The 27,892-nt window shown below is 41.6% G+C and overlaps 2 protein-coding genes, 1 long non-coding RNA gene and 1 pseudogene across 17 annotated transcripts in view; 1 reads left to right on the top strand and 3 right to left on the bottom strand.

Moving 5' to 3' along the window:
- Edc3 (enhancer of mRNA decapping 3) overlaps window positions 1-5,939 on the bottom strand; it is a 51,864-nt gene extending 45,925 nt beyond the window's left edge. For 2 of the 14 annotated variants that reach the window (XM_040273904.2, XM_021728363.3), the window contains exons 1-3: window positions 5,797-5,935; window positions 2,261-2,338; window positions 1,510-1,597 (exon numbers count right to left, since the gene is read on the bottom strand). The gene's annotated coding sequence lies outside the window, so the exon portion shown is untranslated. Of the gene's footprint in view, window positions 1-790; window positions 903-1,509; window positions 1,598-2,260; window positions 2,339-5,319; window positions 5,460-5,796 lie in introns of those variants that run through there. The other 12 variants (XM_013358221.4, XM_040273907.2, XM_021728357.3 and 9 more) reach the window with 9 other exon arrangements.
- LOC144377695 (uncharacterized) lies at window positions 5,906-15,566 on the top strand. The gene is made up of 3 exons (XR_013438699.1): window positions 5,906-6,043; window positions 8,915-9,029; window positions 13,822-15,566. It is a non-coding gene; the product is annotated as an uncharacterized LOC144377695 (long non-coding RNA).
- Window positions 15,567-17,971: 2,405 nt separating this feature from the next.
- LOC101976946 (ADP-ribosylation factor-like protein 3 pseudogene) lies at window positions 17,972-18,784 on the bottom strand (annotated as a pseudogene).
- Window positions 18,785-20,731: 1,947 nt separating this feature from the next.
- Window positions 20,732-26,988, bottom strand: Cyp1a1 (cytochrome P450 family 1 subfamily A member 1). 2 transcript variants are annotated; one of them, XM_013358216.3, is made up of 7 exons: window positions 26,626-26,988; window positions 23,190-24,052; window positions 22,543-22,669; window positions 22,369-22,458; window positions 22,152-22,275; window positions 21,925-22,011; window positions 20,732-21,760 (listed from the first exon to the last, which is right to left on the bottom strand). In XM_013358216.3, the coding sequence occupies exons 2-7, from the start codon at window positions 24,021-24,023 to the stop codon at window positions 21,451-21,453; spliced, it is 1,572 nt and encodes a 523-aa protein (XP_013213670.2). In that variant the 5' UTR covers window positions 24,024-24,052; window positions 26,626-26,988; the 3' UTR covers window positions 20,732-21,450. The 2 variants fall into 2 exon arrangements, with proteins under 2 accessions (XP_013213670.2, XP_005316856.2); XM_005316799.4 differs by having other exon boundaries at window positions 23,190-24,049; window positions 26,626-26,752.
- Between the last annotated feature and the right edge of the window lie 904 nt (window positions 26,989-27,892).

The raw sequence follows: 27,892 nt of genomic DNA, 5'->3' as shown, positions 1-27,892 counted from the left end.
TAAAAAAGCGAACTTCCAAAGGTTACATTTGTATGATTACGTTTAAATAATAGACTTGAAAAGACAAAGTAATGGAAATGAAGAACAGATTAGTGGTTCCAAAGGTTAAGGGAGGCATAGGGTGGAAGGAAAAGAACTGAGGGATGCTTGTGGTAATGAAAAACTTCTGCATCTTGACAGTATCAATGTAAGTGTTCTAATAGTGATATTGTACTATGGTTCTGGCAAGATGTTAACAATGGGGGGAAACTGAGTAGGGTACATAGAAGTTCTTGGCATAATTTCTTAGTACTGCATGGGAATGTAGCTCAGTGACAGAGTGCCACTGGGTTTAGTCTATATGGGAGAATTAACATTCAAGTTCTTCAACCTCTAAATGATAATCCTCTCCCCATTTAAATCTTTTAATTTCTCTGATAATCTTTCATAGTTTTCATTATAGAGCTCCTGCTAACTTTTTATTAATTTATTAGTATTTTATGCTTTTAATGCTATTATAAATGGTATTTTAAACTTTTATTTTATTATTATTATTATTTGGTACCAGGGACCAAATCCTAGGGTGCTTAACCACTGAGCCATATTCCCAGCCCATGTGGATCTATGGATCAAATATAAGTATTAATCAAAACCCAAGTTAAGGTGTTGGAGGTTTCAGTCAGTGATAGAGTGCATGTCTAGCATGCAGGAGACCCTGAGATCAATACCCAAAACCCATAAATGGGAAATTTATGGGTGGGGAATTACTACCTTTTTGGAGAAATTGAAAAGCTGATTCTAAAATACATACGAAAAGGGGCTGGGGATGTGGCTCAAGCGGTAGCGCTCTTGCCTGGCATGCGTGCGGCCCGGGTTCGATCCTCAGCACCACATACAAACAAAGATGTTGTGTCCGCCGAGAACTAAAAAATAAATATTAAAAATTCTCTCTCTATTAAAAAAAAATACATACAAAAATACAAAATACTAAAAATGGCCAAAACAAGATGAGAGAAAAATAGAGATGTTTTACATTATCATATTTCAAGATTTTTCTAGAAGGCTAGAAAAACCAAGACACTCCCTTTACCCTATTCTCCAGACACAAAGGCCTTCTTAATACTCCTCAAATACATCAGGCTGTTCCTCTAGAACTTTGCATCAGGTAGTATTTCCAGAACACTCTTTTCCCAGCTCTATGAATGGCTGGTTCAACCTTGTCTTTCTTTTACCTGCTAAAATGTTACCACCCCAAAGAAATCTTCCCTGGCTACCCAGTCTAACATGGCTATTCATCATCACTCTCCAAACTTCACCTTCTGTAATTACTTTGAAATGAAATCACCATCTGGGGCTGGGGATGTGGCTCAAGCAGTAGCGCGCTCCCCTGGCATGCGTGCGGCCCGGTTCAATCCTCAGCACCACATACAAACAAAGATGTTGTGTCCGCTGATAACTAAAAAATAAATATTAAAATTCTCTCCCCCCACTCTCACTCTCTCTTAAAAAAAAAAAAGAAAAAGAAATCACCATCTGTATTTCCTTGTTTGTTGATATTGTGTGTCACTCCACAAAAATAGGGCAAAGAATATCTGTCTTCTTTAGCCAACAAGACAGCCTGGAATGGAAGAGGAATTCAATAAATAAATATTTACTACTATTGAAATATTTATTCAATAAATAAATATTTACTACTTGGATTTCTGATTTAATATATTAAATATTAAATGAATTATACATAATAAATGTGTCTTAACCACTCAAAAGCTAATTTTAGACATATACTTACAAAAAATGTAGAATCCAAAAGAAGGAAAAAGGGGTGGAGGAAGGAATATAAAGGAGCAATTAAAAAAAAAACAAAAAAAAAAACACCCCTATAGTAAAAAGAGTATGTCTTGTCAGAAACACAGAGCATGAAAGAGCCAGCTCTAAGATTAATCAAACTCATAATTGTCTAGTGATCTAACTAAGCAAGTATCAAAAAATTATATTAACAGGGGCCGGAGTTGTGGCTCAGTGGTAGAGTGTTTGCCAACATAAAATATAAATAAAATAAAGTTATATTAAAAAAACTATGTTAACACAATAGAAAATAAAAGCAAATGAACCACTAGGCTCATCCATGTTTTTAACATATTATAGAAAATTTCAAACGTACATAAATGCAGAGAGAATAGCATAAATGGGCCTCATATACCAATCACAGGGTTGCAGCAATTATCAACACATAAAAGAATTTAAGGGGCTGGGGATGTGGCTCAAGCAGTAGCACGCTCACCTGGCATGCGCGGGGCGCTGGGTTCCATCCTCAGCACCACATAAAAATAAAATAAAGATATTGTGTCCACTGGAAAAACTAAAAAATAAATATTAAAAAAAAAAGAATTTAAGAAATCAGGTGAATTTTGAATGCTATGTAACTGCCACAATGATATTGATTTAAAAAAAAAAAGGCACAAACACTTGAGGTTATTTCCTCTTCCTGATCAGCCTTTGCCTATTTAATGTCACAAAAGTACCTATTTTCTTCCCTATTATACTCCATCCCAATGCTTATCGAAGATTGATGTAGAATAATACAATATACATAATACAATATTTTTAAAAACACCAGAAATTATCCAGATAGGAAAAAGTTTTTACTTCTCCATTCAACATGTATCTTTAATATCCTGATGTTCTACATCCAGGTTTATACTATACTAATAATGAAATTTAAAAAAGAAAAAAAAAATCTTTTTCTTCTTTTTGGGAACAGAGGATTGAACCAAGGGGCACTTTATCACTGAGCTACACTCCCAGTCCTTTAGGGCCTCACTATGTTGCTGAGGCTGGCCTCTGAACTTATGAACCTACTGCCTCAGCCTCCCAAGTCACTGAGATTACAAGTGTGCACCACCATGCCCAACAATAAATCAAATTTTTAATACTCTGAAAATGTGGATGTTAGTTGACAAGTGCAGTTCTTCTATTTAGTTCTATATTAATTGAAACTTTTTAAAAAGTAATTGCTAGAGCTAGGGCTGTAGCTCAGTGGTAGAGCGCTTGCCTAGCATGTGTGAGGCACTTGGTTCAATCCTAAGCATCACATGAAAATAAACCAATAGAGCTGGGGATATAGCTCAGTTGGTAGAGTGCTTGCTTCGCATGGGTTCAAGGCCCTGGGTTCTAATCCCCAGCACCATGTTAAAAAAAAAAAAAATCTGCCTTTGGGGTAGACTCAGCAACACATTGAAGGCAATAAATAAAGGGAAAATAAATAAACTAAAGGTCCATCTACAACTACAAAAAATAAAAATTAAAGAAACATACTAAATGTGTAACAATCTGCCCCTTCCTTTTATGGGAAGTTCCTCTGTAAAACACATTAATGCTTTATTCAAAACTCATCAGATATGTTTTTTTCTATAAAGAAAATTCCTAACAGAAGGGAGACCAGTAGGTTTAGAGAAAGGAATTTGTGGGGAGGGGTGATAAGGGGAGAGAATGGAGAGGAACTAAGGAAGGAAACTGAGCAAAGTATGTGCATGTGTATGCATGTATAAACATGCCACAATAAATCCACTGTTCTGTATAATTATTATGCACTAATTAAATTCCTTTTTCTACACAAAACACTAAACCTAAATTAAATAAGAGTGCCACCAACTGGGTTCAACAGATTAAGACACTAAGGAAGAGCACTTCATCCATTAAGGGATGACTAACTATGTCAAAAGAGTCCATAGCTGAAACAGGAAACATAGGAGCTACAAAGGAACTATCTTTGATGCTTTTTGTTTTCTATGTTTCTGTCAAGTTATGACATATATAGCATGTCTACATGTTTTAAGTGAACAGCTCCATGAATTCTTACACATTAATTCACCCATGTAACCACCACCCAAATACCCCTGAAGGCTCTATTGTATCCCATTAAAGGTAGCCATTATTCTGACATAATGAAAACCGAGTTTGGCCTATTTTTGAATTCCATATAAATGTAAGCATAAAGACTCTCTTTAAAGTATTTGACTTCCTTTGTACATACCAAAAGTTAATTTTTTTTTGCCTGTGCCATATACTGTAAATAAGCAAATAATCCACTCTAGTGTTGATATAGTAGGGTTATTTCCAGTTCCAAGTTAGTATAAATAATTCATATTCAGATATATGTTTTCATGGTTGGCAAATGTACTCATTTCTTTTCCTTTTTTAAAAATTAAAATTTATTTGGGGCTGGGGATGTGGCTCAAGCGGTAGCGCGCTTGCCTGGCATGCGTGCGGCCTGGGTTCGATCCTCAGCACCATATACCAACAAAGATGTTGTGTCCGCCAACTAAAAAATAAATATTAAAAATTCTCTCTCTCCTCTCTCACTCTCTCTTAAAAAAAAATTAAAATTTATTTTTTCACACAAATGAAGCTCAACTTTTCATTTCTCTGGTTGTACATGATGTAAAATGTACTCATTTCTGCTGTGCATATTACACAGGAAATCAGAATAGATACAGTATTTGGCTTTACTAGAAATTGCTGATTTATTTATTTTTTTTAATGAAATAGAGGATGTCAGAGGGCATCATTTGTAGAAAGGGTAGATAAACTTTATATTGTTGTGTGTGCACACCAGCAGGGAGTGACAAGATAAAATACATGAAACAAAGGCCAAAAAAGTTTGAGAGACTTTTCTTCTAGTCTACAGCCCTAACCCCACAAGGAAGTTCCACCAAAAAATTTTTGACAATTAATAACTCATGCTCTTTGCAAATCTTCACATCACACAGAGATAACAACCCCTCAAAGTGGCCCACACCTGTCATGCTGGCTAACTGGGAGGCCAAGGAAGGAGGATTACAAGTTTTAGGGCAGCCTTGGCAATAGCAAGACCCACTCTCAAAATAAAGTAAAACAAAAAACCTAGAAACTGACAAGAATTTTGTACCAAGTACAACTAACATACCATTCATTCACTTGAAAAGAAGGATCAAAGTAAACTTCTTTTCTCATAAGTTAAAAAAAAAAAAGATGACATTCATCTGAGGTTTCCAGTTGAAATACAAAACTGCTCAGAGATATTTATATTGTCGGAATTAAGACCCATATGTGACAGATGGCAGAATTAAATAGTTTAGCCTGTGGCTAGGGAAGAAGAAACATTCTTGAGTTCCGAGTTCCTCCCCTGTACCCACAGAAGGGGATTAAGATGACTCCAAGCTACGCCAAGTGGGAGACTGAATATCAACAAGGGCTATTCCTTCCACACACCAAAACACCTGAACCACCCAACAAGTCAATTATTGATAAATAGAATCGACGTCACACAAAGAGTACAGGTAATAAGAACGGCAGACTTACAAAGGGCAAGAATGAATCAAGGGGAAGTCAGTGGAGTTCAGGAGAAGCTGTGCCCTGTCAGGTATCAATTTCTCAGTCACCCTCTCCCCCACATCCCGTTCACCTCTGTCCTCAAGCTATCAGTCATGGATGTGGTGCCCACGCTCGTGCCTGCCACTTGTCTCACTGTCCAGACAGAAACGAAGGCACGAAGCAGTGAGCGGCGACAGCCACGAACAAGGAGAACCCAAGAGCCCAGGCCTCTAGTGCCTCACACAATCTCCACACTATTCGGAATCTCTCTGTTCTCGGCCTGCCACTTCTAACCAAAATTCTGGGGCCACCCCTAGTAGTCCGCTGCGAACTCGAAGGGACCCCCTCCCCCCTACCTCGCGCCAGTCTCCTATTAAGGTTTACAAGACCGGAAACCCTACAGTCTAAAAGCAAATCCCGCTGGCAACACCGGAAGCCCCCTCCCACGAGCACCCACAAACCGACCGCCTACTCTCGCTCCCAGCTCCGCGCCGTCTGGTCTGGGCCTCCTCCACACAACACACCAAGCCGACCCCGCACCGCGAAAAGACCCACAGAGGGGGCTTCTCCACCCCACCCCCACAACCACGATTGCCGTGCCGGAAGCGACCCCGCGTCTCCACGCCGCCGTCATGAGGTCACTTCCGGCGCGACTCGCTGGAAAACTGAAGGGCCGGCAATTGAGGCGCGGGGCGCCTGGGAAATTTGAAAGGTTGGGACTACGTGGTGAGGGCAGGCCTTGCGACCCCCCCAGAAACGTGCAAAACTTCCCGTTCTACACGCCCCACCTGCTTATATTCCATGGGATCTGGTCTGGAATCGGGGTTCGGCACCCTCACTCCTTGGTGCAGGTTTCCGGGGGACCATCCACCTTGCAAATCTCCACCACAAGCTCCTGCTTCCCGTCCTGTCTGTCCTCCGCCAGCGCCAATCGCGCAGATAAAGTGGAGTACTTTTAGATTGCCGCGTTCACGTGGGACCCTCTCCTTGCTAAATTGCAGCTATGGTTTGCAATGAATAGACCACCTCTCGCCCGAACAGATTAAAGGAAATAAATGTCGACCCAGAGTTGATCTTCAAAGTTTATTAGCTTCAGCCCATTTAAAGCTTACAATAAGTTAGTCGTTGCCTAACTTCCCCCCGCCCCCCAGCATTCAGTACACGGGCTGATGCGTTTCTCCGCCCCTTGGAATTGTAGGGTGTAGATAACCTTGATTTTGAAAAAAAGTTTACCCGTTGGACAGAGACCATACTTGAAGTCTTTCACGTGGCCAGGCATCTTAGAATAGGGTAGTACTGTAGTTCCAGACAAGGCTCTGCTACAAAATAAGGAACTTTTAAAATTTTCTAGGGTTCAGGAGGCTAAGGCAGGAGGATTGCAAGTTAAAAGCCAGCCTCAGCAACTTAGAGGCCCTAAGCAACTTAGTAAGACCCTGTCGCAAAATAAAAAATGGGCTGGGGATGTGACATGCACAGTGGTTGAATGTACCTGCGTTCAATCCCTGGTACCAAAACTGCTTCACCACCCTCCCCATCCCTTGTCCCAAACACATAACAATCACCTAACTATTACTAGAAATTCCGTAAGTCTGAAAAGGCCTTGGCTGGCTGGCTGGCTGGGTTTGTTTTGTTTTGGTTTGGTTTAGTTTGGTTTTCCTCCTTCCAAACTTTAATTTTAGAGCAGTTTTAGTTTCAGGGCAAAATTGAGCAGAAAGTACAAAGAATTCCTACGTATCTTCCTTACACAAAAACACAATTCCCCATGGACATCCTGTGCCACAGGTAGTATGTTTGTTAATAATTGATGAACCTACATTGATAGATAATTGTCACCCAGAGTCCATAGTTTTTACATTAAGGTTCATAATTGATATTGTACATTCTATGGATTTTGACAAATCTACAGTGACGTTTATCCACCATTGTAGTGTCATACAGAATATTTTCTCTGCCTTAAAAACCCTCTGGGCTTGGGCTAGGGTTGTAGCTCAGTGGTAGAGCGCTTTCCTAGCACACGCGAGGCACTGGGTTCAATCTTCAGCGGCACATAAAAATAAATAAAATAAAATAAAGGTATTGTGTCCAACTACAACTAAAAAAAAAAAAAATCTCTGAGCTCTATCTAGTCACCCCTCGCTCCTCAACCTCTAACAACCACTAATCCTTTTACTGTCTCCATAGTTTTGCCTTTTCCAGAATGTCATTTAGTTGGAATTGGCCTTTTTCATTTAGTAATATGTATTTAATATTCCTCTGTATCTTTTCATGTCTTGATAGTTTATTTTTAGTACTGAATTAATATTCTGTTATCTGGGTGCACAACAATTTATCCACTCACCTACAACAGGGCATTTTGGTTGTTCCTAAGTTTTGGCAATTATGGATAAAACTGCTGTAAACATCCATGTCAGGATTTGGGGTGGACATAGTTTTCATTTCCTTTGTGTGACTACCAAGGAGTGTGACTGCTAGTTCATATGCTGTCAAACTCTTTCAAAGTGAATACACCATTTGGCAGTCCCACTAGCTGTGAAGAAAGGTTTCTCTTGATTCAAATCCTTAACAGCATTTGGTAGTATCAGTGTTTTGGGTTTTGGCCATTATAATAGATAAATTTGCAATTTCCTAATTACATGTTTCTAAACATCTTTTCACATACTTGTATGCCATGTGTATCTTTTTTGGTAAAGTCTGATCAGGTCTTTTGCCCATTTAAAAATGCCCAATTAAAATTGGATTATTTTCTTATTGTTGAGTTTTAAGATTTCTTGTGTTATTTTGAAGACTAGGCCTTTATTAGGTGTGTCTTTTGCAAATATTTTCTCTCAGTCTATGGCTTGTCTTATTCTCCTGACATTATCTTTCAAAGAGTGATGTTTTTTATTTTACTGAAGTCAGCCTATCAATTATTTATTTCACAGATCATACTGTGTGTTGTACATAAAAAGTCATTATTACCCCATGGTCAATTAGGTTTTTTCCTATGCTATCTTCTAAGAGTTTTGCAGTCTTGTATTTTACATTTAGGATAATCCATTCTTTTAAATACCTTTATTTTATTTATTTTTATGTGGTGCTGAGGATCAAACCCAGTGAATCACACATGCTAGGCAAGTGCTCTACCACTGAGCTGCAGCCCCAGCCCTAGGTTAATCCATTTTGAGTTAATATTTCTTTTTTTTTTTTTTTAAGAGAGAGTGGGAGAGAGAGGGAGAGAGAGAGAGAGAGAGAGAGAGAATTTTTTAATATTTATTTTTTAGTTCTCAGGGGACACAACATCTTTGTTTGTATGTGGTGCTGAGGATCGAACCCGGGCCGCACACATGCCAGGCGAGCACACTACTGCTTGAGCCACATCCCCAGCCCGAGTTAATATTTCTTTACATTACATTATTTCCTTTTTTCAACCTTTATTTTATTTATTTATTTTTATGTGGTGCTGAGGTTTGAACCCATTGCCTCACATGTTCTAGGCAAGCGCTCTACCACTGAGCCATACCCACAGCCCCATTTTGAGTTAATTTTTTTAAAGAGAGAGAGAGAGATAATTTTTTAATATTTTTGTTGTTGTTGTTTTTGGCAGACATAACATCTTTATTTGTATGTGGTGCTGAGGATCGAACCCGGGCCGCACGCATGCCAGGCAAGCGTGCTACCGCTTGAGGCACATCTCCAGCCCGAATTAATGTTTTTGAAAGGTAATTATCCAGATGATTTTTTTTTTTTGCATGTGTAGGTCCATTTGTTTTGGCAGTATTTCTTGAAAAAAAAAAAAGATGTTTGCTCCATTGTATTGCCTTGCTCTTTTTTAAAAAATCAGTTAATTATTTATGTGCTGTCTATTCTGTTCCATTGATCTATTTATTCTTTCACTAATACCACACTGTTTTAATTACTATATGTGTAAATCTTGAAGTCAAGTAGTGTCAATTCTCTAATTTTGATTTTCTCCTTCAACATTAAGTTGGCTCTCCATATATATTTTAGAATCAGTTTGTCAATACCCACAAAATAGTGTGCTGGGGTTTTGATTGGAATTGACATAGAATCTACAGATCAGATTAGGAAGATCTGCTATTTTGACAATATTGAATCTTTTTATCCAGGAACATGAAATATCTCTCATTGTATTTGTTCTTTGATATCTTTTATTAGAGTTTTGTGGTTTTCCTCATATAGTTTTTTTACATGTTTTGTTAGATTCATACCTAAATATTTTATTTCAGGAGTGCTAAGGTCAATTTAATGCTTTAATTTCAAACTCTACTTGTTCATCACTGATATATAGGAAAGCAAATTAATTGTGTGTGTTAACCTTGTATCCTATAGCCTTACTGTGTTGGCTTTAAAAATAAAATAAAGATATTGTATCCATCTACAACTAAACAAACAAACAAACAAACTTTGAAACTTGAAATAATTTTTTTTAAAAAGTACTTGACAAGAACAACTTAGAGGAGGAAAAGTTTATTTTGGCTCCCAGTTTCAGAGGTTTGGTTGGCTCACTGTGTTTCTCTGGGCCGAAGGTGTGGCAGAACACTGAGGCAGAAGGGCTTGGCAAAGGAAAGCTGCTGAGCTTGCAACCGCCAGAAAGCAGAAAGAGGGAGCAAGGATCAAGGGTCAAAATATAATCCCCAGAAGCCTTGCCCCTAGTAACCTACTTCCTCCAGCCACACCTTACCAGCTATGGTTACCACCCAGTACAGTAGCCCTTTCAAATTATTAATCAAATGGATTAATCCACTAATTAGGTTACATCTCTCATGATCTAATCATTTTGCCTCTGAACATTTCTGCCGAACCATAATACTTACTATAATCACTTATTAATTCCAGAAGACTTTTGTCACTTCTTTCAGATTTTCTATTTAAATGAAACATGTTATCTGTAAACAAAGACAATTTGATTTCTTTCTTCTAATCTGTATATTTTTATTTCCTCCCTCTTTGCCAGTCTCTGTCAATTACTAGTCTACCTTTTGTCTCTATGGATTTGCTGACTCCAGATGTTTCATATAAATACAATGCAATCGTACAATATGTGGCCTTTGTTTCTGGCTTCTTTCTAATGGACACGTTGTCCATTAGATCCTTCATCAGACAAAGCAGAGGAAGTGCAGGGTTGAACATCTGCGCCTCTGCCAGAGCAGTACTAACTCCAGAGATGGGAGTTCAAATCATTCCCACAGGGGTAAAAGGACCTCTTCCCAAAGGAACAGTACGCTTATTATTGGGACGAAGCTCTTCTACTCTAAAAGGACTTATGATAAGTCCTGGGGTAATTGATCCTGATTATGAAGGTGAAATAAAAATTATAGCCAGTTCTCCAAAGGGTATATCAGTAATTTCACCAGGAGATAGAATAGCATAGTTACTAATAATACCCAGCCTACATGATAAATTTTCCAGTTGTACTATAGAAAGAGGTTCCAAGGGATTAGGCTCCACAGGTGTAGATTGGGCTATGCTTTCTTTAAATTTAGATTCTAGTCCCATGCTAAAACTAAATATTCAAGGACATGAATTAAATGGTCTACTGGATACAGGTGCAGACCTTAGCATCATCTCTCATCAAGAATGGCCAAAACATTGGCCATTACAACAAGCCACTCAAACGCTTCAAGGCCTAGGAGTGGCAACTAATCCCCATAGCAGTGCAATGGTATTAGATTGGAAGGATCCTAAAGGATGTGAAGGAACTATACAGCCATATGTATTGGATCATCTTCCTGTAAATTTATGGGTACGAGATGTCCTAGATCAATTAGGTTTGACATTAACAAACAACATCAACCAAAATGCACCCACTATTATGACTAGACAAGGTTTTAGGGAAGAAAAAAGATTAGAAAAACAAGAACAAGGTATAGCAGCACCAATACAAATAGATCAAGGAACGGACAGACATGGGTTGGATTTTCAGAAAGGGCCACTGAGACAATAAAAATTACTTGGAAATCAGAAAGACCAGTATGGGTTCCTCAGTGGCCCCTGACTAAAGAAGAGATACAAGAAGCCCATGACCTGGTCAAACAACAATTAGCGGAAGGACATATACAACCTTCTGTATCTCCCCATAATACTCCCATTTTTGTCATCAAAAAGAAATCTGGTAGATGGAGATTATTGCAAGATTTAAGAGCCATTAATAACGAGATGGTTATTATGGGATCTGCTCAATCGGGGATTCCTCAATTGTCTTCTTTGCCAAAAACTTGGTATGTTTTAGTTATAGATATTAAAGATTGGTTTTTTTCAACTCCAATTCATCCTGAGGATAGTCCACGTTTTGCATTTACTATCCCTGCACTGAATCATGAAGGTCCTGATCAGAGATACGAATGGAAAGTACTCCCTCAAGGGATGGCTAACAGCCCAACTATGTGTCAAATTTATGTTAACAAAGTAATCCAGCCACTTAGAAATCAAAATCCTGAACTACAAATATTTCACTATATGGATGATGTATTATTAGCACACAAAGATAAAAACACATTGCTAGAATGTTATGCCACACTTACAAACTTATTAAAAAATTATAATCTAGAGATAGCAATAGATAAAGTACAATTAAATTTTCCAATTAATTATTTAGGAGTTCTATTATCCTCAACCATGGTCGTCCACCAAAAATTCAAATACGAGTAGATCAACTCAAATCACTTAACGACTTTCAAAAGTTATTAGGAGACATAAATTGGATAAGGCCTTATCTAGGTATACTAACAGGAGAGTTAGGACCTTTATTTGATATCCTAAAAGGTCCATCAGATCCAAATTCACCCGCATGTGAATGCCTGAAGCAAGAAAGGCATTAAAAATCATTGAAACATATATGGAAAATATGCATTTGGATAGAATTGATATAAGTTTGCCTTTATTATTTAGGATACCACCAACAAAAAATATTCCTACAGGAGTATTTTGGTAAGAAGGTCCATTATTATGGATACATTTATCTTATTCTCCTAACAGTATTCTTACTAGGTATCCTGAGGCTGTAGGACAATTAATACTCAAAGGAATAAAAGCAGCAAAGGGAGTGTTTGGAATTTCTCCCAATAAAATTATTACTCCATATACTATGAATAAAATTGATGAGTTAGCTAATGAGTTAAATACTTGGGCAATAATCATGTGCAAATCTAATGTTTCATTTGATAACCACTTACCATCTAATCCTTTATTGTCTTTTTGGTCATTGCATCCTGTAATTTTTCCAAAAATGACAAGAAAAACGCCTATCATGAATGCTCCAAATATATTCACTGATGGGTCAAATAATGGTACAGCAGCAATAGTACACCTGATCAAACTTTTACATTTTTAGTACCCAAACAATCAGCTCAAAAGGTAGAGCTTAATGCAGTATTACAAGCTTTTGTGATGTTTAAAGATTCTGTATTTAATTTATTTTCTGATAGTCAGTATATAGTTAATGCTATAGTATCCCTTGAAGATGCTGGTAGGATTTCCCCTTCCTCTACTGTTTTCTCTTTGCTTTCCACTATACAAAGTCTAATCTGGGACAGAAAAGATCCATTCTTTATAGGACATATCAGGGTACATACAGGATTGCCTGGAGCCCTTAGTTTGGGCAATGATTTAGCAGATAAAACTACACATGACATACATATTTTCTCTACACTAGAAGAAGCTACAAATTTTCATAAAAAGTTTCATGTCAATGCTAATACTTTACAAAAGCATTTTAAAATAACTAAGGAACAAGCTAGACAAATAATAAAACAATGTCAAAATTGTGTGACCTTTTTACCACAAGTTAATCTTGGAGTCAATCCTAGAGGACTGATACCTAACCATATTTGGCAGATGGACGTCACACACTTGCCAGAATTTGGAAAATTAAAATATTTGCATGTTACAGTTGATACTTCTTCTGGATATTTGATGGGCTCCCTTCATGCCAGAGAAAAAACTAAAGATGTTATAGCTCATTGCTTACAAAATTTTGCCACTGTGGGCATTCCAAAACAGTTAAAAACAAACAGATAACTACCCTGGTTATACTTCTACCTCTTTTAAACAATTTTGCTCATCATTTGGCATTACTCATATAACAGGAATCCCATACATTCCACAGGGATAAGGCATAGTTGAAAGAGCTCATCAAACTATTAAAATGTACTTATCAAAGCAAAAAGAGGGAATTGGGAAGGGGTATATATTCCCCAAAAATAAACTTAAAATAACCCTTTTTACTCTAAACTTTTTAAATTTGGATTCATCAGGGCTTAGTACTGCGGAAAGGCATATGTGTCCAAAAAATGTACATAAGCCCAAGGTACTTTGGAAGGATATTTTAACAGGACAATGGAAAGGTCCTGACCCAGTAATTGTCTGGAGTTGGGGGTCTGTTTGTGTGTTTCCACAGGGAGAACAGCAGCCAATTTGGATTCCAGAGAGATTAACTAAGGTCCTGATCCAGTGATTGTCTGAAGTCGGGGGTCTGTTTATGTGTTTCCACAGGGAGAACAGCAGCCGATTTGGATTCCAGAAAGATTAACTAAATAGATTTCTACAGACCAAAAAGAAGATGATTTGGCTTAAATCCATAACAACTGATATCCAAAACTCCAGTTTGGCTATTCTTACATCTGCGACAGAACCAGGATGCTTTTTTCAATATCTATTTTATTATTACCCTTTCCCACATCATGAAGTTCTATTTTGTTTTTTGAGCTCATACAGACCTAGGTTAATGTTTTGCTGATCAGTTCTATTTTTTGACTATAGAGTTTTTAAACATTGCAATGGAGATTTCACCTGTAAAAAGTTATAAGGCCTTTACTATTATGTTATGTGTTGTATGTATTATATTATGTGTGCACACTTGTGTTTTGTGTTATATGTTTGAATGTACATATGTCCATATATCATATATGATGAGCGCTCATGAAAAAATGGATCCAAATATATTTTTTTCACGTGATTTAAATGGTTTAATTTAAATTGGGTAAACAGCTGTTGAGGATTGTTTTAATATATGAACAAAAAAGGAAGTTAACAGATCTGTTTATTTACTTTCACCTTTCCTTTTCATTATATTTAATAATTCTGTTCAAGATAAGGTACATTGTTAAGAAAATTGTTTTCTTTTAGTGCCTTCTGGAATGTTATATAATTTTTTCTTTAGCCATTATTGCCAGAATTCCTATCTTCATCCCAGTGCCGGTGAAGACAAAGATAAAACCAATCTATAGCTTCTGCAATAGCCATTACTGAACTGCTTGCAGAACTTGCCTGGACTATGTATCACTTGTATGCATTATGAACTCACTTGTATGCATTGTGAACTATCTGTTGGTGCAGCGACTTGTGGTAGTGTTGGGGTATTTATGCTGATGGTGTCATTGGAAGTACAATTTTTCCAAAAGGAGCCATCACTGAACTGCTTTCAGAACTTGCCTAGACTATGAATCACTTGTATGCATTGTGAACTCACCTGTATGCATTGTGAACTATCTGTTGGTGCAGCGTCTTGTGGTAGTGTTGGGGTATTTTTGCTGATGATGTCATCGGTGGTACAATTTTTCCAAAAGGGGCCGTCAATTGGCTTGGTGTATCTTCCTCCCTTCTGCTTGTCATGGTCGTTCAGCTAAAATTTGGAGGCCAACAGAGGTGAGGCAAAGAACCTGGTACAAAGACTTATCCACAGGTGTGGCTGTATACTGGACCGGTAGTCAGTGACGGATAAGATCCAATTGCAATGGTACCAACCTAAGACAGGAGACTGACGTCTTGAGGTCAGCTCATCTGATAATGGGTAAGGACCATATGTACTATTGGACAACCTAAGGCAGGCACGGTCCCTAAGCCACATGCTTGTTGTTTAAACAGAGAGGGGGAGATGTTGAGAGCCACAGCCGAAGGGGCCCCAGCAAACTTCCAGCTGCCAGCAAACTTCCAGCTGCCAGCTGATGATTGGCTCACAACGGCCCCAGCAACTTCTAGCTGCCAACTGATTGGCTCCTCTGTGGTGATGCTCATTGGGCTGTTTCCCTGCCCTTTCAGACCATGGAGCTGCTCACTGGGGGACTTTTTTGGCTCTGCCCATGCGACCCAGCCAATCGGCCTCAAGAGCAGGAGGAGTGGGGGAGGTGGAGAGGCTTGTGGGAAGCTGGTGGTGGCAGTTGGGCTCTGAAGGTTTTTCCTGAGGAGCTGTTTTGTTTTGCGTGTGTGGTTCTCAAAATAAAGTTTGTTTCTTTTGACAAGTGGCTCCTGAATTGTGCCCAGCCAGACTGCAGCAGCCTTTGTGTTTGGCTTCTTTCACTCAATGTAATATTTTCAAGGCTTATTCGTGTTGTAGTATGTATCAGTACTTCATTCCTTTTTCTTTTTTTTGTACAAAGTGTGTTAGTTTAATAACTCTACTTTTGTTATACATTGGCAACTCTTTAATATCTAGAGGCTATATATTATAAAATTAAGACTCCTTTGTCTAGTATATACACAATATATATAGGAAAGCAAAGTTAAATAAAATGCACATTGCAAGGCAATGGGTAAGCTGAAATTGTCCAGCACACTTTACAAAATCTTTTGCAACTTCCCTCCTGCCTCTCTCATCCCAGTGAACAAGTACAGACAGTGTTCTGTTCAGAGGTGGTTTAACAATTCCAGACATAGTATTTCCCATCAGTTTTTAAAAGCTAAACTTTTTCCAAGGTTTTTTTAAGAGAGAGAGAGAGAGAGAGAAGAGAAAGAATTTTAATATTTATTTTTTTTAGTTTTCGGCGGACACAACATCTTTGTTTGTATGTGGTGCTGAGGATCGAACCTGGGCCGCACGCATGCCAGGCAAGCCACATCCCCAGCCCCACAAAGTTTTATTCTACTACTTCTAAGTTCATCAAGCACTTCTAAATATATAGAAGGACTAGATATTCCACATAAGAACCTGTCCACTATTCACACAGTATTGGTAAATAAAATTGCACACACAACCATGGTTGTAAACAGAAATATCTTCTAATATTTTGTCCTTGAACCTTTCAGTCCTCACTTCCTTTCTCTACTTTCAATCCAGTGAACAAATAGAAACATATGAATGCTTAGAGATGGTTGAGCGAATTCACACCCAAAAGTTATTGATAGAGGAAAGCTTTCCTATGAATTTCAACAGAAAAATGTACAAAATGTGATAATTTTTCTAACTACTTGGTCATACACTCTTTAACATCTAGAGATTAGATGTTACAAAACCTGGGCTCTTTTGTCCATCTATATACTAGATACACAACAAAACAAAATGCACAAAACATATAGAAAACTCATGTCTGAACATGTTTTACTTTGCTCTGTATGTAGTGTATATAAAGGACAAATGAGTCCTTTCTAGATGTTAAAGAAGTTGCCAGTGTATGACAAAAATAGAATTAATAAACAAATTGTGAATATTTTGTGTTAAAATACCTAGGAAAGATTGTCTTCTGAAAATTTCAGCATTATAACCTACTGGGTCAGTGAAGGGCCAGAATATTCACATTTTGAAGACATTTTCAAAATAGATCTATTGTTACATGTGTGCAATTTATTCAAGACTATCCTGTACACAGTGAACAAATTGAGTTCTTACTTGAAACTCCTAGTCTGTCTAGATGTTTAGAAGTGTCCATTGTATGTTAAATATAGAGGTAGTAAAATATCACTTTGCTAAAATTCATATTAAAAAATATTGTCTTTTGGGAATGGAACTGTGAAACCACCTCTGTGAGCAGTACAGTACTGTCTGTACTTGTTGAGTGATGTAGAGGAGGGCAGGAACAATTGCAAAGGGTAATATAGTCATGTGTTTATACTTAGACATATTCAGACTTCATTCCTTCTTATGACTAAATAACAACCCACTGTATGGATATACCACATTTTGTTTGTCTATTTAGCAGGTGATGAACATTTGGGTTATTTCCATTCTTTTGGCTGTTGCAAATAATACAGTCATAAACATTCCTATATGAGTCTTTGTTTGAACACCTGTTGTCAATTCTTTTGAATTGACCTAGAAGTGAAATTGTTGGCCTAACTTTTTAAAAAAATTAATAATAATCTGGGTGTTAGGGAATTAGGCTACTCATTGCTGAGTTGGTCATTTCCCCTAACATTAGGAAGATAGATAGGATGAGTTCATAAACTTAACCATTTCTATGTTTCATCTGTATCTCTTCTTTTCCATAACAAAAATTCTGGTTCCCCAGGACAAAAGAGAAGATTAAGTAGACTATCTTCATTAATTACCTATTTGTTTAATCCTGAATCACACTACAATCTTTTTTGTAAAGGAAAAATATAATTTCTTTATTTGAAAAATGATACTTAGGGTTTGGGGTTGTGACTCAGTGGTAGAGTGCTTGCCTAGCATGTGTGAGGCACTGTGGTTCAATCCTCAGTACTGCACATAACTAAATGAGTAAAATAAAAGTCCATCAACAAGTAAAATTTTTAAAAAATGATACTGAACCTTAGAGGTCAGTTAAATTTACTGCTGTAATGAGGATTCTTTTTAAACTGTGTTGTTCCCTCTCTTCAAACAGCTGGAGCTGTACACAGATGGAAAAACGTTTGTTCAGTGTTTTTCAGGACCCAATGCAGTCCCCACAGCTCTGCATTTGTCTAGATTTTATTTCTTCTTTGCATCGATATTTTTTCAGACCCAATGTATGCCATTCTGACTCTCTCTCCTGTGCTGAGCAAGACTGGATCATGGATGGTGTGCAGACTCAGTCCTTCCTCAGTTTCAGAGGCAGGGGCCACTATGAGAAAATCCTGCTTATTAGCAAAGATAAGCACTGACATGCAACTCAGCTTTTCTTCCTCCAGTAATTCAGCTAGTTCCTGACCACTCTCTTCAAATCTTTTTCTGTCTGTACTGTTAATTAAATATATAAGGATATCAGTATTTTCAAAATAAGTCCTCCAAGATGATCTGATTTTCCTCTGTCCACCAGTGTTCCATACAGTTTAAAACCCTGTGATTTGTGATTGTACACTTCTGATGTTAAAACCCTGTGTAGAGGTGATATGGATGATGTCTTCAGACATAAGCTGCTTCAGCAGAGTAGTCTTGCCAGCATCATTCAAGCCCAGGAGAAGGATTCTCATTTCCTGGTCTGGTGCACTTTTCAACTTGTGCAAAATGAAGAGTAAGCCCGTCTTCCCACTGAGTCCCTCTTCCTCCTCCTCCTATCTCCCTAACTACCACATCACACTATAATATTAAAAGAATAATACTTTTTTTTTTTGGTACTGAGGATTGAACCCGGAGGGGCTTTATCACTAAGCTAAATCCCCAGCCCTTTTTTTATTTTTTATTTTGAGACAGGATCTCACTAAGTTGCCTAGAGCCTCACTAAATTGCTGAGGCTTGCCTCAAACTTGCAATCCTCCTGCCTTAACCTCCAGAGTTGCTGGGATTACAGGCCCACACCACCATGCCCAACTCAAAAGAGCAGTATTAATATTACCATTACCAATATGATTACTGAAAATAGGTTTAATAAATTGTTTTGTGTGTGCTGTTTCCATTCCTCCTTCCCCATCTTTTTTAAAGTGAATCTTTTTTTCTACCATTTTAACCTGCATAACCCATTGGATTTTAGTATATTCATGAGGTACAACCATCACCACTATCTGATTCTAGAATACCAATACCTCTATCACCCCTAAAAGAAACCCTGCAAAAAAAAAAAAAGAAAGAAAAAGAAACCCTGCACCTCTCATTTCCCTTACTTCCCATTCCCTGGCAAACGCTAATCTGCTTTCTATTTCTACAAATTTGCATTTTCTGATATTTCATGTAAATAGAATCATGCAACATGTCCCCTTTTTTCTCTAGCTTCTTTTACTTAGCATGTTTTCAAGGTTTATCTATGTTATAAGTTATTTAAAAAAAATTGGGGGGTTATCAGGGATTGAATTCAGGGACACTCGACCACTAAGCCACATTCCCACCCTATACTGTATTTTAGAGATAGGATCTCACTGAGTTGCTTAGTGCATCACTTTTGCTGAGGCTGGCTTTGACCTTGAAATCCTCCTGTCTCAGCCTCCCAAGCCACTGGGATTACAGGTGTGTGCTACTGCACCTGGCAACATATGTTATTTTTTAAAATATATATATTTTTAGTTGTAGATGAACACAAATTATCTTTATTTATTTTTATGTGGTGCTGAGGATCGAACCCAGGGCCTCATGCATGTGAGGAAGCTACAGCCCTAGCCCCCAACATATGTTATTTTTTAAGTACCAAAAGCTCATCTCCACACACAAAGAGTTTGCTCCCGCTGATTTCAGTTTGTTCCTTATGGTGACCTGAAACCTTTGGTGAGTGGGAGCCATGTGCATATGCCAGACAGCATGAATGGCAACTGCTACCCAATGTTCAGGAGGCAGGATGGGCTGGGATATGGCTGGGAGAAGGTCAAATCCCAAGATGTGTCTCTCCTTAGCCTCTTAGTCAGAATGGCTCCTGGTGATGTGGGTCTAATTTCCACCTCTACAGGATACTGCAACTCTGCTCTCCCAAATGGATGGGGATTTTCAGCATTGAAATGTGGGCTAATGTGAACACCACAGTCAAAGACCTTGTTCTCCACCTGATTAGCTTTGGGGTATATTATGTCTGCAGAATCAGAGCATGAACACAGGGGAGCAAGTTACAATCTCTGAGCTGAGAGCCCTTCTAGTGAGATTGCTTCCTGTTCTTCATAAAAGGCTTAGCTGAGATATCCCCAAGACTTGGGAAATCTCTCAGCATCCCCTTTCCCAGCCAGCCCCACCAAAAAATAACATATTGCCACCAGAGCCCTGGACCCTCCCCTCCTATGTGCATGTCAGGTAGAGCCCTGATCACCATAAATTGAGTCAGTCTCCTCAACCAGTCTGGGAGACTCTTGAAATCAGAGATGGTTGTTTTCATTTTCTTTTTCTTTTTCGGTACTGGGGGTTGCCACCAGGGGCGCTTTACCACTGAGTCATATCCCCAGCCCTTTTTATTTTTTATTTTGAGAGAGGGTCTCAATAAATTGCTGAGGCTGGTCTCGAATTTGCAGTCCTCCTGCCTCAGCCTCCCAGAATAGCTGGGATTACAGGCCTTTGCCACAGTGCCCTGGCCAGAGACTGCTTTATTCATCTTGTACTACCAGTGTCTGCTTCAGAGAGAACTCTCCACGAAAGTGTAATAAGTTAGAGAAGGAGGAAGTCAGTGAAGTGACAGTCTTGTTCCCTACACAGGCTGCCTGAGAGCAGTGACTTCACCTGTCCACTGCCAGCTTCCTTTCGTCCCCCCAATAGGAAAACCTAGCACAAGACTGGGTGGGAGGTGACATGCACACGACTAATGGCTTCTTCCAGACTCAGAAAAACACTCATCCATGGGACTTGTGGGTAACATTTTTTATTCAGTTCAATTAAATATTTCCTGCACATTTCTGGATGCTTACATTAGAATTGTATTTATTGCAACAAATAAATGGTTCTTAAGCTCTTATATATGACAAATGCACACATGTAACTACAATGTAAGCTAGAATTAAAAGGTCATTGTATACAAACTTTTTTTGTTTAAAGTTGTAGATGGACACAATACCTTCATTTATTTTTATATGGTGCTGAGGATCAAACCCAGTGCCTCATACATGCCAGGCAGGTGTTCTACCACTAAGTCACAACCCTAGCCCCAACATTTTGTTTTTTTAGTTGTAGTTGGACACAATACCTTTATTTTATTTCTTTATTCGTATGTGGTCTGAGGATTGAACCCAGGGCCTCACATGTGCTAGGCGAGTGCTCTACCACTGAGCCACAAACCCCAGCCACTGTATACAAACATTTTAAAAATAATATTTTATTCTGACATAGAGAAAGGAGACAAGGAGAAGGTGATTGAAACACCACTCCTCTCTCTAGTCCTGGTCCTAGTGTCAAGACAGTCCACACAGTTTCTCTGCTTTCTGCTCCTCTTAGACACAAGTATTGGCCCTTCCTGAACAGAAACTGGAGTCTGACAAACAAGAGACCCTGTTTGCTCCTGTCTGGAGATAAGGCAGACAAAGGCGATTGCCCCCAGGCATGGTATCTCAGACCCCTGCAGTCAGAGTCTAGGCCTCAGGGCTCTCAGGTCCACAAGAGCGCACCTGTGCCTGAAAGTGCTCACAGCGGGGATGCTTTACTGTCAGCCCATAGATGGGGGTCATGTCCACCTTCATGCCCGGTGACACACTGAATTCCAGCTGCTGCATAAGAATGGCCATGAAGAGAAAGATCTCTAAGCGGCCAATGGTCTCTCCGATGCATTTGCGCTTGCCCAAGCCAAAGAGAATGACCTTCTCACTCAGTGTCTTGTCCACAGTGCCACCGGAAGTGATAAACCGTTCAGGCCGGAACACAGATGGGTCACCCCACAGCTTCCTGTAACCAGACAGAGGCAGCTGAGGTGGCATCTCAGGAAGTATCAAGTAGGTTGAGTCCCAAAGGACAGGGAATGGGCAAGTGGCCCATAAATAGGAAGATCCGAAGCTCAGGACAGGGTGGGCCCAGCCCGCCCTGGCGTTTGGCCATCCCTCTCAACTTACTGGTCATGGTTGATCTGCCACTGGTTCACAAAGACACAACGCCCCTTGGGGATGTAAAAGCCATTCAGATTTGTGTCTCTTGTAGTGCTGGGGAAGGAGGAAGTTCAGTCAGGCTCAGGGTCTCATGGGAATCCCCCTGTCTCCCGTGCCATATCCCTTCCTCCTGATTGGGTGTAGAAACTAGACTAAGGCCAGAATCAGATGACAACTGGCCTGTGAGGCTTCACCTGTGGGGAATGGTGAAGGGGACGAAGGAGGAATGTCGGAAGAGCTCCAGGATAAAGGCCTCCATATAGGGCAGCTGGAGTCTGTCAGAGAGCCGGGGCCGCCGTTCCCTGCCAATCACTGTGTCTGCAAAACACAAAGGTCTGGATGTACTAAGGGGCTTCCCAGACTTTGACAGTGTCCCCTGCCTGGAACCCCTTCAACTGAGTCACCACCTACCTAGTTCCTCCTGGATCTTTCTCTGAATCCTAGGGTTTGTCACCAGGTACATTAAGCCCCAGGAGATGGCAGTTGTGACTGTGTCAAACCCTGGAGAGGGTAGAATAGAGAAGTTAGGCAGGTGGCAGATCAGGGTACATGGACATAGCAATAGCACAATGGGGTAATTCTTACCAGCTCCAAAGATGTCCAAAACGACATTAATGATCTTCTCATCCGAGAGTTGAATATTGGCATTCTCATCCAGCTTCCTGTCCTGACAGTGCTCAATCAGGCTGTCTGTGATATCCCGGATGTGACCCTGGGTAGGAAGGACACACAGGTGAGCAAGATCCTAGGATCAGACTTACCTCTCCATCTGGGCCTGGTTCCTCACCATTGCTATCACTAGCACCTTTGTTCAAAGGTGACACTCCCTGCAGCTGCTATCCCCACTTCTCTCTGCCTCTCCAAGGCCCTTTCCTACTTTAGAATACTGGTAGCCCCAACCCAAGGGACCCCTGATGCAGAGTCTGGTACTGTCATCATCTGCATGTGCTTTTAAAATTTCTTCTATTGTGAGGCCAGGAGACTAACTCTTCCTGATTCCTGCAACAACTGACCCAGATCCTGAATGGGGTGGCTATTCAGTGGCTCTTGCTCTCTGATGGAAGCATAGAAGGGCTAATCAAGAAAAGTTCTATTTTCCTGCCAAAGAAGGAGTCCATTCCACTAACAGATTCTAATCCCTAGGATGAAGCCTCCCTGAGAACCTGCCAAACCCCATGCTGTTCCTCTTATCTCTGCTTCCCATCACCCACTTGCCTCTTCCTAGGCTTTACCTTCTCAAATTTTCTGTAGTGCTCCTTGACCAGCTTCCCAACGAAGTGTTCAAACTTCTTATTCAGGTCCTTGAAGCCATCCAGGGTAGGGTTGGGCAGGTAGCGGAGGATAGGGATGAAGTCAACTGGGTATCCAGAGGCAGCCACCTCCCCAAACTCATTATTCAGGTCGACTAGATCAAGCAGCTCTTGGTTGTTATGGTCATAGCGCTGGCCAAAGCAAATGGCGCAGACGACATTGGCAACTGACACCACCACATATCTGTAGGGGTCAAAGTGCCCAACATCTGCCATCAGCTCCTGGAACTTGCTGATTAAGCACTCAGCCTCCTTGCTCACGTGCTCCTCCAAGTAGCAGGAGGAGGCAGAAGTGGGGTCCGAGGCTATGGAGAAACTCTTCAGGGCACTCTGGGCCAGGCGCCTGCGGGCAGCCCACACTGGTCCAGAGTCTGGGCTGAAGGTCATGCTCTTGCCATCAGTAACAAAAGTGAAGGTGTAGAGGTCTGGCCGGCCCTTGAAGTCATCACCCTGCCTCACTAGGGCCTGATGGATGGTGTCCAGGCCACTCAGCACCACCACAGGTGTGGTCCCAATTCGGATCTGCAGCACGTCCCCATATTTCTGGCTGAGCTTTGCCAGAGCCACCTGAGGGTTCTTCCCTAAGGTCAGCATGTGCCCTATCAAGGGCCAGCCCCAGGGCCCTGGTGGACTCTTTAGGCCTTTGGGGACCCGAGGCCTTGAGGCTCTGACCACCCAGAATACCAGGCAGAAGATGGCAGCAGCCAGGAGCAGCTCTGTGGCTGAGATAGAGAGCGGGAGTCCACCAGAAAGCATGATCTGTGGAGGGATCTTCCAGGTGGCTGCTGATAGGAAAGGAAAAAAAAATAATCAAGCCATCAGATGGAGGATGGGAGAAGCCAATATCCTAAAATGTCAATATGCTGGTCAAAGAAAGGAGAAAACTTCTCAGTCAGAACTGCTCACTGGGCACGAAGAAGAGAAGGGAGTTGACAGAAACTGTTAAGTATACCAAGAATTTCAGTAATTTGTCCGTCAGTCTTGGCCATAAGCTACAAGGGAGGCTGCAGTGAGACAAAGAGAGGTTAAGTAATTTGTTCAATGTCACACAGGAAGTGTTAGATATAGACTCCCCACCTGCTTTCAGAACACTTTCTTGGTACTGGGCATGGAACTCAGGCCCTTGCACACGCTAGGCAAGCAGTCTACCACTGAGCTACACTCCCAGTCTATTTTATGTTTTATTTTGAGATAGATAGGCTAACCTTGAATTTGCCATCTTCCCGCCTCAGCCTTCCAAGAAGCTGTGATTATAACTCTCACAACACCTTCTATTAACTGCTGTACCAATTTAAAACAGAATCTTCTAATCTTTCTCTGTGGTTTTCATATAGTATCAGTACTATCATTTGCTTCCCATTATTTTTCCCCACAAACATATTCAAATAAACATATAACAATATGGGTCACCTCAAGACCCTTTGTGTCCTTACACCTGGGAAAACCATGCTCTCTCAGGAATTAGGGATCATCTGCTCCTTTGGCTTCATTTCACATTTGGGGAAACTGACCTATAGAGGGGACACTGACTTGCCCATCATCACCCAGAAATCAGTAAGAGTCAGGACTCAGAACTCTCAGGGAAAGCTTCCTGGAGTATCCACCTGCAGTCACAGGAACCTCCTTTGAAGATCAATGAGAGAATGTCCCCCAGAACCTTGTTCTCTACTGCTCAGGACCTAAGGAATCCTGCCAAACCCTGGGGCATAGTAGGGAGGGGACAGGAGACAGAAAGGCTATTGCCCAAGCCACACTGTTCTCAGTCCCAGCTCTCTGAGTTCAATTGCTCCACAGTTTAAAAGTAGTTGAAAAACAGTCAGATTGAGTCCCCAGTAACAGAAATCCAGAATATATTTTTGTTGTACTCAATTCTTAATGAATAGGTTGGCTAGGCTACCCCACACACACCTTTGCAAGTCACCAAAAGGACAAAGAATAAGTGGACAGTTCCCACCAGGTCAGGGCTGTAAGAAAACTGCAAACTGGAGTAAGGGAAATCATTAATGGATCTGAATTTAACAGAAGCTGAGAAAAGACCTTCTGGGCTTGCCCTAGAAAGGATGTACAAATTCACAAACCACTCTCTCCCAAGCATCAGGCTTTGCCTGGGGCATCTGCTAGAGAACTAGACTAGAGGTCAAGAGAGCCAGTGTCTAGTCCAAATGGCCTTGGATTAGTTGTTTTACCTTTCTGGGTTCCGATTACATAACCTGCAAAAGAGGGTAAGATAATATTTCCCAATTCAGAGTGCTCAGCTGCTTTCTAGGAAAGAGAAGACCCCGATCTGCCCTGGGTAACCTCACAGTCTTGCCTGCAAGGTTTCCTTAAAAGAGAACCACACAAGACAAGATGTAGGCTCCTCTCTCAAGCACTACAGCTGCCTCAGGGGTGGGGAGGCTTCCTGGAGGAGCTGAATCCCCAAAGACTATAGATCTCTGATTCCCTTAGTGAGATGGGGATATTGCCAGCCTTGGTGTGCCATGGTATTCCCTTCCACACAATAAATGCCCCAAGGACCTCCAGACTTTAAAATATAGTAAAAGGCCAAGGGGGATATGACTGGTGAGTTTTCAGGGACTGGTATTTCTAGCTCCTTGCATCAAACTGATGGTCTCATAGCAAAGAACAACAGGAGACAGTTGACAGAGTAGAAAAGGCTCCTGGACTCCTGGTCAGATCAACCTCCCCACCCCCTACTGGGGATTGAACCTAGGGGCACTCTGTCACTGAGCTATATCTCTAGCCCTAAGTTTTCCAGACTGAACTTGGACTTGCAATCCTCCTGCTTCGGTCTCCTGAGTACAGTGTGCTTCTGTGTGCCTGGCTTGTGATCAGCCCCTCTTGACCAGGCCAGGGCATCTCAGCTCTGATAAGCCACCCTTGGAGGGTAGAGACCATCAGGGCTAGCAGAGTACAGCAAGTAAGAACCCATCCCATGCCCTCATTCACCCCTACCCACCCAGGGAGAAGGTCGACCCCCAATGTCACACACTCTGAGGGAGGGATTACACATACTCCCAGCTTCCCTCAGCTGTGTGTCCTCTTCCAGGATCCCAGATAGCCCCAGAGTTGTCAGGGAGTCAATGGAGATGGAGAGGAAGCATAGGTCCTGGAATCCTGAAAGGAGGGTGTCTATATCTAAAGATTTGTTGCTAACCATGGGACCCTGGGCAAGTTCTTTTCTTCTCTGGCCTCAGTTTCCCCTCTAAGGGTCCAGACTACCTAGTCACTACAGTTGCTCTTAGCCTCCTTTTTTGGTGGTGCTAGACTAGCTGCTACCTAGAAAGACTTGGAGTCATCAAAAAAAATTTTTTTTAGTGGGAGGGAAGGAGCAAGACAGAAGCTGCCCATCACTCACCTGCTGCTGCCTCCGAGGAGGTGCTGAGCTAAGTACAGTGGTCTGTGGGGCAGAGACCCCAAAGAGGTTCAGGGAAGGCTCCAGGGAACTGCCACCTTCAGGTTGAGGGTGCAGACACCACTACCTTTATAGGAGGCTGTGCGTGCGGCCACGCCTCCTTCTCTGAAGCTCCGGGACGGGACAGAGGGAGGAGCAGGGAGGGGGATGGTCGCTTCAGGAAGGAGAAGTGGGTAGGGGTATAGATGAGAACCCACTACAGGAACCTCATCTAGGTACTGGCACGGAAGAGGGTGAGGACTGGGGACACTTGAGACCCCCCACTTTCATGGACAGCCCCAGAACTCAGCCAAGGGAGGGGTTTGATGGAGAAGTCCCAGACAACCTGAAGAGAGGGTATGGGGGCTCCATCCTGGAGCACCTGTACTCATCTCCATCATTTTTACGCCCATCAGAACACAGGGTGGGCAAGTGCTTTTCTACCCACTATAAGCCAATGGGTGGCAGGCAGACAGGGGCAGGGTCGCTGGATGGTGACTACCTTCCCCGGGGCTAGTGAGTCCCAGCTTGCATGAGAAGCTCAGCGACCCTAACCCCAAGGTCACCGGGCCCAAAAGGCCACAAGCGCCCTGTTCTCCCAGAGCCTGGACGGCCAGTAGAAGTTTGCGCTCCTTGATGGAGGGGCGGGAATAGATGGTACGGCGTGTAGTCTAGCTGAGCGCTAACGGCTCGCTGCCACCTCCTAGGGGCACCTTAGGTTGCTACGCAGGGACACTTCCACCCGGGACCCACCCGCCCTCGAGCTTCCCTCTTGATTCCCAGGACTGCTACAGCTTTGATTGGCGATACAGAGAAACTAGGCGGCGAGTGGGGCTTCGTGCGGGTGGCCAACGAGAGGGTTAGGAGTCCCGGGGCGAGGTAGAGGGTGGGAGCCTAGGAACCGGGAGGGGGCGCCCGGCGCGCAGCTTCCCCAAGCTAGCTCGCGTGCGCCTGCTACATCCCTCCAGGGGGCAGAGGTCGGGCCGCCCATCCCGGCCCCACCTGGCCCGGGGCGCGGTGCCCTAGAGTTGCGTGAGAAGAGCCCGGAGGCTTGCACAGCCACCCAGACGCCCAACTCCCCGGCTTGGCGCGGGTCTCGGCACAGTCACGCGAGGCGGGGGAGGGGTATCGGGGGCGTGGCTCTTAAAGTGCCAGTCTGCAGGGCGTAGGGCTGGGGGGTGGAGGTAGAGAGAAGAAAGCGTCGCGAGTGCGCGATTGGATGGAGCGGCAC

This window comes from Ictidomys tridecemlineatus, chromosome 5, assembly GCF_052094955.1.
Source record: "Ictidomys tridecemlineatus isolate mIctTri1 chromosome 5, mIctTri1.hap1, whole genome shotgun sequence".
NCBI lineage: Eukaryota > Metazoa > Chordata > Mammalia > Rodentia > Sciuridae > Ictidomys > Ictidomys tridecemlineatus.
The sequence above is the reverse complement of the archived record's forward strand: the minus strand, read 5'-3'. Positions and strand labels throughout refer to the sequence as shown.